Raw genomic sequence first — 16,800 nt, forward strand, 5'->3', positions numbered from 1 at the left:
TGAGCTAGTTCATTACAGGCTTCCACATAGGTTATTTCTCAGTAAGATTATTTTAGGTTAAGTCTAGGCCTCTCTTGGTGCATACTAAACAGTTAGTAAATACCAAACTTTCACTTTAATTTAAACTGGAACATTTTCAGAAAAAGTGGTATATGTTAGACAGTATTTTAGGTAATAAAATCAATTATACAGAAGAAATGCTTACTACTTATTACCGATGTGATGTATAATCCAATATTAATGGAAACAAAATTAATGCAAAACCAATACTGGAAGTAAGATATTAAAAGTTTGTGTTCACCTTGGGCAGGTGGACCACTGGTAGGAAATAAACTCCCCTGACATGAAGACGTTTCGCTAGTAAGAAATTGCTGTTCTGGCTTCCCAGACTGTTTTGTCATGAGACTGGAAGAAGGTAGCTGAATTTGCTGTAAGCCACCCATGTTGACTGCAGAGCTAATGAGATGAGACTAAGAGACAAAGTTACAAATTATGCATTAGTTTCCCCCAAGTAAATCTCTAAGCATTAATACTTGCCATGTAATCATATTAAACAGATTTTGACATGCTATTTGAGAGAAGTCATTTACAACAACCTTGGAACACAGATGTCCTTGGATATTATTCTGCCTTTCAAAAAAGCATGGAGGACTCTACAAAGAAACAATTTATAATGGCTCTTAAATGTTTAGTCTGACTGGCTACTTATTAAATGAAAGTTTCTTCAATAACAAACCTCTAAACAATTTTAGTGGGAATGAGAACATTTCACAATTTTTGCATCTACTTTCCACAGAGACAAAAAATACGGGGGGAAGGGGAGCAGGTATCTGGGACAATGACAGAAATAAAATTTTTCCCAAAAATCTCTAAGCTCATGTGGTGGCCACTGGATCTTTCTTTCTAATACTAAGACACAACACAAATTATTATAACATTAACACCGAGATACAGAAAAAATGATTAAGCTAAAGGTTCTGCATTGATACCTAGATACCTGAATATTCATTTGTTGCTCCTGTAACTTTTCCAAATGTTGAATCCGTTGTACCATGAAAACATTCATTTGTTTTGCAAGCTCACTGAGTCCTTCATCACAGTGGGGCTTCTCACATCGAGTCTTTGTATTTGTTTGCTGTTCAGCAACACGCTGCAATTGTCTGTCTGTCTCCTGTAGTTTATGAAGTAATTCTGAAACTGAGTTAACTTTAACTTCCAATTCATTTTGAACCTGGGAGAAAAAAAAAAAAAAAAAAAAGAAAAAGGAAAAACACTCCTTACTGCAAAAGGGGTGCAAGCATGCAGCCTTTCAGTACTTAAAGTGGTCTTATAACAAAGATGAGAACAAATTTTTTAGCAGGGCCTGTTGCAACAGGACAAGGGCGAATGGATTTAAAATAAGAGAGGGTAGTTTTAGACTAGACAGAAGGAAGAAATTCTTACATTGAGGGTGCTTAAACATTCGAACAGGTTGCCCAGAGGTAGATGTCCCATCTCTGGAAACATTCAAGATAAAGCTAGACGGGGCTCTGAGCAACCTGATCTAGTCAAAGATGTCCCTGCTCATTGCAGGGGTGTTGGACTAGATGACCTTTAAAGGTCCTTTCCAACCCAAACCATTCTGTGAGGAGAACAAAACATCCTTCCCACCACCATGGAACTATTTGCTTCCCAAAAGAAACAAAATCCTAGTTACCCCTAATGTCTGGTGGTTTAGCAATATTATGAAATTACTCTAAAAGCTAAATCAAATGGTGTCTGTCCATTTGCCCATTTAGCCAAATTCAAAGTAGTTCTCTCTGGTATATTGCTTAGTAAGACTGAGAAGATCAACACACAGAAATCAGTAAGCAGACACATTCAGTCTACTGAATGTAGTGGCTCTACTACAAACAATTTCAGGTGTGCTTAAAACATCTACTATCTTAAGTGGACAAAGAATTAGTATTACCACAAGCTACTTACTTTAAGAAGCGGAGCTGTAGTAGCAATTGCAGCAGCAGTTGCTGCTGCGATGGTTGTTGCAGAATCAACTTCCCTGTATGCTGACCTGGTCTCATGACCAGAACTTTCCTTTTTTTCTGTGGAGGCATTTCCTAAGAGTTGTACCTTCACCTCCTTAAGTACAGGAGCATTTTGAGCTCTATAAAAATAAGCAAGTGCCTGTAAACAGCATTGTTTCATCCCCCTCCAAGCAAATGATTTCCCACATGCAGCACTGATATCACCAGTTGTATAACCGTTTCTCCTTGAAGCTCTTGACATCCAAGAAACTATTTTATTCTCATCTTTTAGCATGACACAAGAAATTTCTCAGGATTGTGTTACAGATTCTAATATAAAAGGCATTTCCCTATGATGACTACAACGACAACAAAGACTATGTTTACAGGTTGTATTTTGCAAATTTCAATGTACCACTAGCAAAGACCAACTAGACTTCTGATCTTCAAGACTTCCAGCTTATGGGTAAACAGCATGTGTCCTTACCTGTTTTTAAAAATATTATATGGTTTTGGCACAAAATTAATTATCTATCAGAGCAGATCTTGCCTGACTCTTGTATCATTAAATCATTAATTCAAATAGCCTAAACGCATTACCAAAAATATGCAAAATAAACAAGATACTCCAGCGAGCTCTGAATAACAAAAACTGAAAACACCTTCATAGACAGAAAGAGAATACTAACAGAGAAAAATAAACAATACCTTTTCCTTACCAGCTATGCATTTTGTCAGAAACTGAAAAAGTAGTATAGTAATATATCTGTACAGAAACAGAACATCTGAGACACAAACACCACCACATACTTACTTTTGCTTTAATACTGCTTTCAAAGCCTCTTTCTGTCTGGTAGCATATTGAGAAATAAAAACATCATCTGTGGGGAAGGACACAAAATATACTTTCTCAAGTTAACTAACACAAAATGTCTATTTTAGAAGTAGACACAAAGCATTATTTCAACTACATGCACAATTTTGATGCAAACAATCTGTTGCCTGAACAAACCACATTATCTATTCCAATAACAAATTGTTTCCCTTCACTAAGTAGCAGACTTAAATCATAATGAGAGTAAGAGTAGGTTTCATTTAACACAATTTTATATGGTATTGAATGCTGGTATCAATAAAATCTATTTTGGTATTGAAGTAGGGTTTGATATATTGAAGTAGGGTTTGATATATTAAAGCTGTAAACTAATTGAAGTCGGAGTTTAATTTAGGAGACTGGGTGCCTTAAGGCTGTACAAAGAGCAGATGCCACAGTTGTAGTACTAAATGTCCACGACACCAGATGTAAACGACCACCAGATGTCTCTGAAGACCACCGAGAGACTCTAGTGTGCATGCCGGAGTGGGCAGTAACCTGTAATAATGAGGTAATGAATAAGTACTCATTTTTTGGAAAAATAGTGAATATGCATACATAGTATGTATTTAAACTGTACATCTAAATCAGTTGGCGCGCACATTAGGTGGACCAATCTCCTGTGTGCCCGGCGCTGCGATAAAGAATACCTGTTTAATAGTCACCAAGGCTATTGAGTCTCAACTTCGGCATTCCACTGCATCAGTTCGCTGTGAAAATCACAATACCTTACTTCCATAAAATTTGGGGGAAAATGTCATATAAATGGTAACTTGAGCTCAGACAACCCATTCAATAAAACCTCGTAAATTCTAACTTGAAAAAAATTTAATTAAAAAAAAAATAGAACTATGATATGAATTTTTCCCCACAGTCATCATAAATCACAACAAATTTTTGTAATAGCTTTAAATTATGCTAAAAGGATTGTAGGCTTTCCTTCATCTACTGTTTGCTGGGCAGATGTGGCAGGTTCAGTGTTTCTCTACTGCTAATTACACACAGCTAGTACACACATACTGATAAGTCAGATAGCTGCTGCCTCTGGGAGCATCAAAGAGGAAACTAAAGTATTGCTTTTTGGCCTTACATGGGGGTACAGATTTGTGTTTCTTTCCTCTACACAGCCACAGATATCCAAGAAACCTGCAAAAGTGTATTTTCTTTAAAAAGCCTTCATTTTCCCAAACCTGACTGAAACTTACTGGGAGATTCAGAAGGAAAAGGCATTGACAATGTGATTTCTTAGATTTTTAAGGATTAAAAATATACTTTTCATGGTGTAGGTTGCTTGCAGAAAAATATCCATTTGCAGTACAACACAAAAATGAATCCAAACAAGGTGTGTGGCCCCCAAATTCTTTGTTCAGAGACACGAATAGGTCAATTAGGAAAAGGAATCTCAACATTCTTGTGCAGTGGTAGAAGTCCCTCTCAGTTAATCACGAGTTACATAAGCTAGTGTAATGCCAGCAAGACTGAAATAAAATTTGCAAAACTTAAGAATACAAGTTACAATTATCATCTTTTTATCAAAGAAATCTTTAAATATTTTCACTCAAAAGTTTCCATATTGAAGAAAAATACCTAAGATAAAATTAAAGCTCCTTTTTCCTCTAATTAATAAGTTTTCTTACAAATAAAGGGGCTGTAGCAGTGCATAAATGAGTCTCACCTTTAAGTCTGCTGCTGTCTTCCAGTAGCAGTGAAGGATCTTCTTGTACTGTAGCTTCTCTAGGATCCTTCAGAACAAGAAGAGCAGAAAAGCATACATCAAAGCCTCTGGTATGAGTAGCCAAAATTTTAGCAGCAGATGGAATTGCTGAATACACAAATCTAAGCATCTCCACACACTAACACAAGGTCTTGGAACAAAACACGTTAAAACCTCTAAAACAAAATCACCTGGACTTTGTAGTCAAGAACTCGCATGACACTTTAGGGACAAAAGAATTAGAAACACAATTCAAATTAACAGTAATATTGTAAGTGCTGATTAAGTGTATTCTCCTCATTTATGGCCAAAGAAGTAGTAGTGAAACTACATGCTTAAGTTTATACAAGTTGCTAATCTCAAACAACGCAGGATTACCCATGCACACAGAATTAAGCACATATAACATTGTAGAACTGAAGGGACAGAGCTGAATTTTCTTTAAGTGCAACCCATGAATAATCAAAGTCTGTGAGGCATCACAGAGGCAAGTTAGGAACGTAAAAATCTCTTACTTAAACTTATTTGATGGTGCAGCACTCCACCATCATTTTGAGACTTTTGCTTAGCTCACTAGTTCTACTTCAAGCCATGCAGAGACTCTGCTGCAATCCTTTCACAGCATGGGTTAATTTTATCCTCATGCATACTCATCACAGTATGGATGTCCTAGAGACAAGTCTCCACTGCATGTAAGATACAATAAACAAATCACAAGGAAATAAACCATTTAACTGTAAGTATTAAAGAGTTCCATATAAACTAATGTCTATTTCATCTGTAATATGAAGAGGAAAAAAAAATCTACAAAGAGTTTTAGGGTTTTTAACAAATACTGTGCCATGTGCAACCACTTTTTCAAAGTAAGAATCACACTAAAATTTAGAAACAAATCTTGGTATTAATTATCTAGCAGTACAGTAAACAAAGCCCCTCTAAACATTTCAGTATTAATATCACAGTAGCAGCAACTCAAAGAGGAAAGCAGCTGCACAGGTATTGTACAGGAACTGAGGCAAATATTTGCTAGGCTTTTACAGGAGCTACAACTTTTTGAGAAAAATGCTGTTCTCTTAGTTCAGGATTGCAGGAAGCAGCAATAACTTTTCTTACCATTTGTGATAAAAACACGGGCTCTGTAGACTTTCCTACTGAAAGCAGGCATTCTGTATGTCCTTTAGTACTCAGGACTCCTAAAATAAAAGCAGTTTTACTGTGGTCATAATGATTTGTTATGCATTTTCAGTATACCTCGACTAACCCAAATCTAAATTTTTCCTCTGCCTGTATCTTTGCATATGTAAACATAATGACTTTCATAACACAAATGACTACAGCCATCAAGCTGAAGCTTACAAACGTTAATGAATTCTGTGAGCCTGCATTATAGGCTTGTTTTACAATATATGAAAAAAATCTCTGAAAAATAGAGCATTAAAAAAATCAACAATGTCTAACTCAAATTCAAGTCTAAAGAGCACAGGAATATAGAAGGCTACTTGTCTAGAGAGACAATTATAACTATATGGCAACATATCTTACAGAAGGAGGACACTGAGGACAGTATACATTTTAGTTATGTCAGAGACTAATATATCTTTCTAACACTATAAAAATAACATCTTCTGAAGCTGTTTGAACTGTGACCCCAAAAACTCCACAAACTCCAAAGATCAACTGATATGTATTTTAAAGAAACAAAATGCATATTCTATTGGACTGGATAAGTAGCACAGATTGTGTCAGGTTTTAATTTGAAGAGTACATGGTACATCACTACAGTCTCATTCTATTAAAAAGACTTAAAATTATTTACTTAATACTACTACAAATGAGTGGCGTTCTTTTAAAGTTACGGAAAAGGATGCAATTGTGGGGTTTTTTTCATTTTGTTTCTTCATCTATGTGAGCTTCATTGGTACAGGTAGTTGACCAACAAACGTTGTTTGTGTCAAGCAGGTGGGGTTTAGAAGGGGTAGGGTTTGTTTACTTTCCAAGACTACAAAGGAAGAAAAAGAGTTTTAACAAGTAAAACTTAAAGTTATGGTAGTTAGCAGGGAAACTTGGTTTTTCCTAAGAGTTTTTTTGAATAGTTGTTTAATTGACCAGCTTTGAAACTCATTTTGTTCTATAAAACCTACAAAAACTCTACAAATAAAAAAGATTAGAGCTGAATGACTTTCTCAGAATGCCTACTTCAAGCATTTAAATTGTATCGTGTTTCAAATGCCTAATAAATTCTTCCTTAAAAAGGCAAGCTTGTATAGCTATAGCTTGAACATCTACTAGCTCAAGCTCTCCAGAAAAAATCACCTATAAAGAAGCAGAGAAAAAGAAGTGTTTAAAACACTTTGGTCTCTCTTCCAGCATAAAACCACAAATTAATTCACAAAATTCCATGAAAACACAAAGACGACCCAAATATTGGGTCTACTCAGAGCTGTCTCTTGGCAGGAGCAATATTCAGTTAGGCACAGATCTGCCTGCTGACTATACTTAGGGTATAAAATTGAAGAAAAACATATAGCGTCTAAAAAGATGAGCTACAAACTGCATTAAAAACTGTGACAGACTGGAAAGGCATTGATCTTTTTAACATTCTTTAGGGCCCTGCATGCAAACACTGTTGATGCTGCCTAAACTCTTTCTGCCTAGTATATTTGAAACGTCTGATGATAGTCACAGTTTTTCTGATAAAGATGATTGCCTAATTTAATTGGACTAGGAATCTGGAGTCAAGACTGTAGTTCTGACTGACCACCTCACCCTGCTCAAGTCACTTTTCATGTGCAAAAACACAGTTTGGGAAAACAAACGCACACACCTTTTGAAAGAGTGGTGGTATTTGCAGTACCAGAACACAAAAACTCCTTAATTACAGAGCTGCTACATGGCTGAAAACACTACACAGCAGTTTTACCTCAAACCGAAGCTGAACACGCACGGTAAATCACGCACCTGGCGCGGCGCTGCCGGGGGTGCCGGAGGTACCGGTGGTTACGCCCCCGCACGGAGCCTTGTTGGCTGTTAAGACTGAAGGAACGCAGCGTGTTTCGCCTCCAGCCAAAACCGCATCAGCTCCCTGGCAGGGAAAAGCCACTTCGCAAACCTTCTTGACAGCGATCGTCACTTTTTTCACACGGTCACCAGCTCCCGCCGCAGCACCGATGGGTTTCTCCCTGTGGACACTAGTAGAGTGAATGAGCACGTCCTCCGCCGTGAGACTGGACAGGGAGTCCTGGCTGAGGCTAAAATTGCTTTCCGCTTCCATGAGGATCTCATCACACAGATCTAGAAGGAAGCCCAAATGCAGCGCCCCGACAAAGAGGCCGACTCTGCGGGCCGGACGCTACGGCGGTAGGCGCCCCTATTGCCCCACCGCCTGCCCCCACGCAGGGAAAGCAATCCGAAGGCTCCGGGGAACGGCACCCCACGCGTCCCGCAAAGACCTACCCTCCACTGCGGCCTGACGCGACTCCCCACCGCCCGCAGCGGAAGCGCCCGCCACTATGGCAACGGCGCCTGCGCACGGTCCGCGCCTCAATAGCGTCCGCAGGGAAACCTGCTCCCGAGCCCCGCCCGCTTCCGGTAGGGCGGTGCTGGGGGCGGAGGAGGGCGCTAAGCTCCGAGGAGAGCCAGGCCTGTGGTAATTCGCTGTGCGGTGAGTCCTCTTCCCCCTTCCGCGCAGTTCTGGCTTGTGGGGGTGCGGGTGAGTGCGCGCGCGGGTGGCTCTGAGGGGGTCTCCGGAAGGGGCTGTTGCGGGCGGGAGTGGCCGCCCCGGGCGACCCGGCGTGGCTTCATGGCAGGCCCTGCGGCGGTGTGAAGTACAGCGATGCGTGGCGTGTGGGTTGTGAGGGCGTCAGGCCGGCGTCAGCCGCCAAGTGTGGCCGACACTGGGAGAGGCGCGGCGGGACGGGCAGGAAGGACGGAAAAAGGTCCCCCGGATGAAGAAAATCCTGTCCCTTTGGGGGCATTTTCCAGTGCCGGGGCCGTCTGGTCTTTTCCTTGGTGTGGGTGGAGAGCAGGTGGTGCAGTTGGTTACGTGTACCCGCACTGGCCTAGTGGGCTCTGGGCCTGCCGGTTGGGGCTTGGCTTGGCTAGTATCTGCCTGAATAAAGAAACTCAAGGTGCCCTTGAAAGCAAGAACTGAAGGATGTAGTAAGAAAAAAAAAAAAATCAAGGTGAAATTGTTTTATCTCCAGCTTCGGTTTTGATCTTATTGGGTCACAAGTACCTTGGGCACCTAAATAGTAGACCAGTTATGGAAAAATACGTATTTTCTCCTAGGGCAGATCCCCTTGCATGTGTTCAGTCTGTTCAAAGGTGCTCTTGGGGTGTCTGGTTTCAGACTCGCAGTGTTAACTCGTTAGGAGACCTTTTCTATCATTGACCTTTTTTTCTTCAGAGCAGGGTCTAGCCCACAGCTAGGAGATCATGACTTACAACAACGTGAGCACCATGTACAACTTATGATCCAGCAACCTTCTGACCAGTCCCTTTCTCATTTCACCAGCAGCCCCTGAAGACAGATCACTGTGTACAGAGTGAGAAGACCTTTGTGTAAATGCATTCGTAGCACCAGTCTGAAGGAGAGCAGCAGAGCCGCTCCGGGAGTGGGGAGAGCTGGGGTCAGTCGTCTTGGGAGGGGAGGAGGGCACAGCGGGGTCAGCACTGCTGCTCCGTTGGGCTGGTGCAGGACAGAGGGTTGGTTGCCCGGGCACGCAGCACCCGGAGTTTAGTGTTAAATTGCTTCTTGTCCTGATTTTTACATGATTAGTTTAGCAGCCTGCTGGTTTCATAGGTATTTGTAGTTCAATTAGCGTCAGTAAAAGAGCATTTTAAATCAATGAGATTTTTCTTATCTGATGTCAGTCAGGTTCTAGCCTAGTCATTCCCAATTATAAAAAAATCCCCACTCTCTCTACAAGCTGTGGGTGCTTTATCTGGACACATCCCTTTGACTTGGTATTTTTATTCTTATTTGTCCCTTTTATGCACATGCAGAAACACTTGCGTGGTGTTCTTTATGTACAGTTAGAAGTGAAGGTTTAAAAAAATTGCAGCCTTGTACATATGGAGTAGGTTGTACCTACACCTGATTCAGATTGTTGATCAGGGCAACAAGCATGATGGATTTATAGTGTCTCTCCAGAGACACCCTCTTCCCCAATAAAATGTATCTCCTTGCAAAAATGTTGGGAAAAAAAAACACAAACCCAAACGAAAAAGAACAACCTCAAAACACAGGTTTTGTTTAGTTTCTGTGGGAAAGGATACTGTTGATTCAAGATTAGGTAATAAACACTAATACTGATTATATTAGTGGGAAAAACCCTTCTTCACTGCAGTCTATGGTGCATGTTTCTCCTGTAAGAACTCAAAGCTGTTAATCAGAGGCAGGCTTTTTAGCCACCCAGCGGTACAGTAATAATAATCAAAAGCTCTGTTCCAGTTATTAGCACTTAGGAGTTACATTCGTGAGCCTTCTACTTCTGAAGGTCTGGAGGTACAGCTGAGGAAGCTGTATTCCCGCACATAAGAAGTTTTAGAAGACTTCTGACTTCTGTAGTTCTGGCTTCTTTTCCTCCTACAGAAACAGGTAGATGATTGCCCCAGGTTAGCATGGAATCCTTAACATAATCACTGTTTTTAATAAGCAAGCTTTAGCTTTTTTTAAAAAAAAAAGTCACTCTCTAATAAGTCCATGTTACCATGGCATTGGGAATGGCATCTGCAGCAGAATCAAGTATTAGAAGCATTTTCCAGATTCTAAACCAGGTAGCTGGGGTGGATCTTGCATGGAGAATAGGTTTCAATAGGCTAAAGCCTATATCTGCTTTTAAACATGTGTGACATGTTTAAAAGTGCAATACCGAATTTTCAAATAACATTTATCACAGAGGAGAGTAATCCAGGCTGTGTAGGTTTAAATCTGAAGCGTGCTGGAGTTATTTGAGCAGCTATGTAAGAAGCTCTGTGGTGTGAAGATGCCAAGCCCCCTAATGGGCTCTCTCACCACTTCTTTTTTTCGTGTTTCACAGGCTGGAGGGAAAGGGGGCAAACAACAGGAAAACTTGAAATAATACATTTAACAGACTTTTAAGAACAAACCAGATACGCGCATCTCTGTGAATGTTCAGGTAGCACATTTTAGATGTTAAGGCAACTGCCTGTAACTTACAGCTACTGAAGAGGTGCAGTAGAACCATATAATTCCACTGCCTGCTGTGTAGGAAGTATAAAATACCTGTAGAGGGGCAAGTGCTTCAGACACTTAAAAACAGATAGTGCTGTTGTGCTGATGTAAATCAGAGCTATTTCTCAAGCTTTGTGGAACTGCAGTTCAATAAATCTGTAATTTTAAGCTTGCCAAACTAGTTACAGAAGAACAAAAGATCAGGCTCGTTACAAACAAGCGTCACGAAGCAATACTGACTGTGAGAAAATGGCATGGACAGTTGAAGTTTTAGCTTTCTGTGCTTGGGAGAGGACAAAAGTCTTTTCTGTTCTATTTAATAATCTACTTACACTGACTTCATAGAATTGTCAATGTTTTTTCTTGAAACAGGCTGAGAAATAAGAGAGTGGCTTGCTATCCATTTTCACTAGTTGTTGACCCAGCTGATAGTCATGTCCACCTCTCTTAAAACAAGTTAGAGGTTTACGTTAACCTGAGTAATGCCTTGTTTCTTCAGAGCAACCGTATCCTGTAGGCTCTTCTTGAATATAACCTGTGTGACTTACCTGCCCAAGAGAAATTCTTGGTTGTGGGGGTACGCGCCTTAAATCCAAGAATCTCTTTACCTCCAATCCTTGAATTGGCTTCCTGTGTCGTGGTGAAGTGTAATGTTAAGAGGCAGATGTGATAATTACTCTGCTACTGGGAGGGGATGTAGGGAGAAGGCATGCTTGTGAGAGCTCCATAGTGCTATTTTTAGTTTTCTTTCTGTTGCAGAAATAATTAATGCCTTTTTTTTCTTGTTCAGAAGGCTTGCTTACACTCTCCCTTCCCCCTGCTGAGAGACTGGAATTGTTCAAGCTTTCTAAAACACGCATGTCTTGCTCAAAACTCGGCAAAGCATAATACAAGATTAATTATAAGTAGCCCTTGCTAAAGGGCTAAATGAACTTATTTCACAAAGGGATTACACTTCAGTACTAAATTCATTTCCACAAGTGGATGTGTATTAAACTGAAGGATCTTGTTCTTGTCAATGTGTAATATTAACTTGTGTTAATATGTAAATTAAGAGAAAAGGAAGACTAGCTTTCAGTATCCTTCTAGGAAACCTGCAGGGATGCTTTCAAGCCTTAACATATTTAGTGTGTTGGATTAGGAAAGTGAGTCTTCCTTGAGGATGTTTGCTTAAATTCTTGTATCTGTGATTGTTCATTATTCCCTTTTTTGTTTCACTTCCTTTAAGGCCATTCTCGTTCTTCTATACTTTCTTGCATTTAATTCACTACATTAAATGACCAGAACATTTGCTCTAGTTTTAAGTGTTTGGTGAGAATGCAGCTACATAGAAACCAGGTGTCTGCTTCTCTGATGCAAGCTGGCTAATGCTGTGTCTATTCCGAGTGGCTACCATTTCCTGCTTGCCTTTTTCCGTACTATTTTTACAGATGACATCCGAAGTCACTATAACTATAAGGCTAGAAAATGTTACTGCTTGTTTCTCCCCCCACTCCTGCCCTAGTTGAAAGCATTTATAAAATACCTTTTTTTTTTTAAGTCATTTTAACTGTTTGAAATGCTTAAAAAGTGTTTAAAGAACACCAGTTAACAGATGGGTCTGGGAAGGTTTCATACCTGTAATTATCTTGGATGTTCTTTTAACTGAATACATTTCACATAGATAACTTTTCTTCAAGTGGATGTCTTTAAATGCAACTTTGCTAGCAAACTTTCAACACACCTCTAGGACATATAAAATTCCATTCTGTTGTAAAATGTGGCAGTTCATATACATGCTTTTTGTGTGAAACTTGGCTTTTATCTTCAGAATAGGTGAGTGAATCACAGGCGGTAGAATATGGCTGGACAAATATCGGAATCTGATCAGATCAAGCAGGTAAGATGCTGTATTCATGAGTGGTGACTTTGAAGATCTTGTATTACTTTGTCACATAGAGTAAAAGGTTCAGGGCATGGAGAAGGACAAAAAGTTTACGTTGTCATCTGAGTTAAGACTAATTCTGTAAGCAACCAAAATTTAAACATTTGACTGTTGACAGACACAGCGTAGTATCTGAGTATTACCAGCATTTGGTGCTGAAATCTTCTGACTGATACTAAATTTTTCTAGTGACTTGTCCTTTAAATATTAGTGTCACCAGATGGCCCATGCAGCTGTGTGTAAGAAACTAATGTAGAATTTTTTTAATACTCATCGCTTTAATTTTTATTTGTAGTTCAAGGAATTTCTTGGAACATACAATAAACTTACAGAAAATTGCTTCCTGGATTGCATAAAGGATTTCACTAGCAGAGAGGTTAAACCAGAAGAGGTAGGTAAATGCTTTTAATGAGCCTTTAGTAGAATTGCTGTGCGGCATTCAAATTTCAGAAGCAACTTAGGAAGTTTTGATCTTTCAACTATGTAAAAACCTAGGTGGCAGTCTTTAGTGGAGTATAGGTGTCTGGAAGGAATGTTTTATTGGCAGAAATAGCTTGTCTGTAGTTATGCTTCTTCAGGTATGTCCAAAGGTGATGACAAATACTTCTTTGCACCCTAACAGTCTGTTTACAAAAAGAAACCAAACAAAGCCAAGTGCTTTTGACGTGTTAGATCATCAGCTACAGACAAACTATGGGCTAGGACCTCTTGAGGTTTTGTCATTGTCTTCTTTTCAGTATTTCATATTTCAGTACGTACACAGAGAGGGAATCTTCCTGATCTCACTGTGAGTATTGGCTGCTTATTGCAATTCTGTGTGTTTCATACTCTGAGCTACCCGTGGAGGTTCTGGTGCCTCAGCTACTGATGGGTGGTATCTTTATGGACATGGAAGTTGCCCACCTACAGCCTGCATCTCATTCTTTGAAGGTAGAGTCCTACTGAAATACTTGTTTACCTACCCACATTCCCTGCATCGTAGTGAGGCACAGAAACATAGGCCTCCAAAGCTCTGGCTGTTAAATCCACTTCTCTGCATTGCAGGGAGCTCCATCACAGTCACCTGCAAAAAAAGATTAAGCTCTTGATAAGATCAGTTGTGTGGGTTTTGCCTCTCCTGTTGAGAGGCTATTTCAGAATCTTGTAATTTTATTAGAAAAAGTATAGTAACCTTTGCTTGATTCTGCTGGCATTGGGAGGGGAAAAGAAAAACTCAAATTTTTAAACTAACCGCAGCTGTTGAGCATTTTCTGCCTCTTTTAACTCCTCAACACAGGCAAAAATCATGTCTCCTTTCAGCTTTGCTTTTGCTGTGCTAAAGAAAGCTCTCTTAGCTTCCCAAGGCAGATTCCTAATTTCCCTGATATTCTCTGCATCTGCATTAGTGGGATTTTTGACTCTGGAGGTCAGAATTATTCTAGATAAGGTCTTGTTACTGTCTTTTACCAACTCATTTTAAGTTCCTTGAACAAGACAAGAAGTGTCAGTTAATAGAACTGACAGAAGTGTTAGCAGCACAACCTCTTTACCTTTCTGGTATGGCATTTGATTTCTAGTAGAGAATTATTGTTCTTTCTTCTGCTACCCAAAGTGTTACAAGAATTTCTTTAAAAATAATGGTTTGTGTAGTCTTTCATTAAAGACTGGGGATCCAAAACCAAAGAATGCTTACTGGAGGGGAATTCAATATAAGATTATTTAGATATAAAAATATTCTTAGATTCTGATCTGCCTTTTTTTGCTTCTGTGATCTGCAAAGGGGCCACATCTGGCTGTACAGGAGCCATCTGTTAACAATGGAGGCTAGGAAGAAACTGGTTTTATGGGAGGCTTTGCCCATAATTATCCGTTACGGGGTTTCTTGCAGAGTATCCCACTCTGCTGGAAACAGGACACTGGTCTAGATGGACCACTGGTCTGATCTGGTATGGAAATTCCTATGTTCCTATTTGAAGTTGTAGTTTCTTATTAAATAATTAAGAAGAATACCCCCATGAATCTCCTTTGAGATTCTACATTTAAAAAAACAACTTCTGACCTCCTTCCATACAGCAAGTCTGCACTGCAAGTCTAGACTTCCCTGGGCACCATATCACAAATACCATGCCCTCTGGGAGAAGTGGCTTGGAGTAGTTCCAGAATTTGTTTTCTAGTCAGACTTAACTCCAGCTTAACAGGTTTTGCTGTAGCCAACGCGAGGCCAAGAAGAGCGAGAAGGGTGGGTGGCGTGCATAGCTGCATGATGTTTTTTTGTCTTGTTCATTTTCAGACCCCCTGCTCTTCACATCCCTTTATATTGAGCAGAACCAAAGCAATTTCTGTTTTTCTAGTAATCATGCAAAGTGGTCATCTTTCTTTTCTATCTATCTAAATTGGTTAACTTTTACAGTGATAGCAAGTTTAGAACCATGATAGAACTGTTGGTTGTTGTAGAACTGTTGGTAGAACTGTTGCTCAGAAATAACCTCATAACTCTTTCTCTACACTTAAAGACACACACCCCCTAAATGAAAAAAATAATACCATGGGTGGAATAGGCCCTGGTATTTCTTTCCCTGTCCGGCTGACTTGATAGAACTGCAGAGGGTGCTCTGGTTGCTATTGTGAAGGTTAACCAAGCAGGTACAAGAAAACTGATAGAGCTAATAGGAACAAGGTCAAAAAAAGGTTGAACTAAGCTAGCACACAGCAGACCATATTTGACTGTCAAAAATACTATGTGTTTGTAAAGAGAATTAAAAACAGAAGATTCTAATAGATTTAGTATTTATTGCGAAATAAAATGCTTTATATACTTTAATTTCACAAGAGGAGCCCAAGGATGAAATGGTACAATCTACAACATCTGAGATGTCTTCCATAAAGACTTTGATATGAGGATGAATATTAAAAGATATTTCAGACATCTCTCAAAAATGAAACTTCACGTTTTCCACAGCATATAGAGGCTGTGCACAATTATGCCCTCATCTTGAGGCATAACATAGAGTATGAGAGGTAGTCACCTAATCATTTATCCTTGTATATGATTATGTTTTGGGTCCTGTTTGGGGAAGTGGGTTTAATTACTGTTTGAAGCCTTTGTTTCCCTCTTCTTCTAGATGACTTGCTCAGACCACTGCCTACAGAAGTATTTAAAAATGACACAAAGGATCTCCATGAGATTTCAGGAGTACCACATTCAGCAGAACGAAGCTCTGGCAGCTAAAGCAGGACTGCTTGGCCAACCTCGTTAGACAAGACCACTCTGTTCAGAGTTTACAAGCAGTGCCAGTGTTCACTGGGCAAGAACACATTTTGGATTTTCTACTGTTGGGATGTATGTCCAGCAACTCAGAAGAGAGTTGTAGATGCTGTTCAGACAGTGGAAGCCATGAAGGGTTAAACAAGAAGTTAGTCATGGTGGACTGGCAGTGGAGTCTGCTTCTGAGGTCCTTTTCACTCCACAATGGAGTAATACTGATACCAGTCTGTGGCCCCTGGAAAAGTTTGTCTGTTTAAATTTCAAGGGTGGTGGGAGGGGCTATACTTTCTGCTAGGACTGGTTCAGATGAAAAGGTGTAATATGGGAAATATACTTTTTTAATTCAAGTAAAATAAATGGAAAGTCTACACTTGTATGTATGTTCTTTCCAAAGATAGATTTTTAGGACACTGCTTGAGAGCAGTGGTTTTTTTTCTGTGGCCTCAGTCCTTGGCTCCTACAGAGTTTTGTTCATTCATTGCTGCTTTAAGTTGCTGATAACAGAATTAGTGACTTTGTTTCAGCGCCTCGGGATTTGTGAATGTGTTTTTCTCTTAATTTGGGAAGAACTTCTGTTGAGCCACCCTCACAGAGCCTCACGATTGTTCTGACTCTCCTAGAGTGCTGTATGGTGATTATTAGAGCATCAAGCCAAGGGTGGTTATAAATGGCAGACAACTGCTGTAACTAACGAGTTCAGGTAGGCAGAGATGCTCTGCCATCTTATCCCTAGGTTATCTTTACCTCATGCTTCACCAGGGCATTTACATGGTTATGATGTGGGTCATTAGCAGCACTTATGCCCAAGGCAACTTCTATGCACTCCTTATTCCTTCAGACAACCC

General features: G+C 39.9%; 2 protein-coding genes across 27 annotated transcripts in view; one reads left to right on the plus strand and one right to left on the minus strand.

Moving 5' to 3' along the window:
• Nucleotides 1–8,106, minus strand: part of KIAA0586 (KIAA0586 ortholog) — a 76,320-nt gene extending 68,214 nt beyond the window's left edge. For 10 of the 14 annotated variants that reach the window (XM_054201412.1, XM_054201421.1, XM_054201420.1 and 7 more), the window contains exons 1-7: nt 7,550–8,103; nt 5,705–5,784; nt 4,553–4,619; nt 2,818–2,884; nt 1,966–2,143; nt 998–1,231; nt 302–470 (exon numbers count right to left, since the gene is read on the minus strand). In XM_054201412.1, the coding sequence (XP_054057387.1) occupies nt 302–470; nt 998–1,231; nt 1,966–2,143; nt 2,818–2,884; nt 4,553–4,619; nt 5,705–5,784; nt 7,550–7,862 (1,108 nt within the window). In that variant the 5' untranslated portion in view covers nt 7,863–8,103. Of the gene's footprint in view, nt 1–301; nt 471–997; nt 1,232–1,965; nt 2,144–2,817; nt 2,885–3,284; nt 3,376–4,552; nt 4,620–5,704; nt 5,785–7,511 lie in introns of those variants that run through there. The other 4 variants (XM_054201418.1, XM_054201419.1, XM_054201416.1 and 1 more) reach the window with 4 other exon arrangements.
• Nucleotides 8,107–8,142: 36 nt separating this feature from the next.
• Nucleotides 8,143–16,325, plus strand: TIMM9 (translocase of inner mitochondrial membrane 9). Of its 13 annotated transcripts, none has more exons than XM_054201442.1 (6): nt 8,155–8,252; nt 9,108–9,219; nt 12,598–12,666; nt 13,007–13,102; nt 13,546–13,641; nt 15,813–16,325. In XM_054201442.1, exons 3-6 carry the CDS (start codon nt 12,628–12,630, stop codon nt 15,945–15,947), a joined length of 366 nt encoding a protein of 121 aa, XP_054057417.1. In that variant the 5' UTR covers nt 8,155–8,252; nt 9,108–9,219; nt 12,598–12,627; the 3' UTR covers nt 15,948–16,325. The 13 variants fall into 13 exon arrangements, with proteins under 13 accessions (XP_054057423.1, XP_054057417.1, XP_054057427.1 ...); XM_054201452.1 differs by having other exon boundaries at nt 12,603–12,666; XM_054201450.1 differs by having other exon boundaries at nt 8,169–8,252; nt 8,997–9,135.
• Nucleotides 16,326–16,800: the final 475 nt, after the last annotated feature.

Source organism: Rissa tridactyla, chromosome 4 (assembly GCF_028500815.1).
Source record: "Rissa tridactyla isolate bRisTri1 chromosome 4, bRisTri1.patW.cur.20221130, whole genome shotgun sequence".
Classification (NCBI taxonomy): Eukaryota; Metazoa; Chordata; class Aves; order Charadriiformes; family Laridae; genus Rissa; species Rissa tridactyla.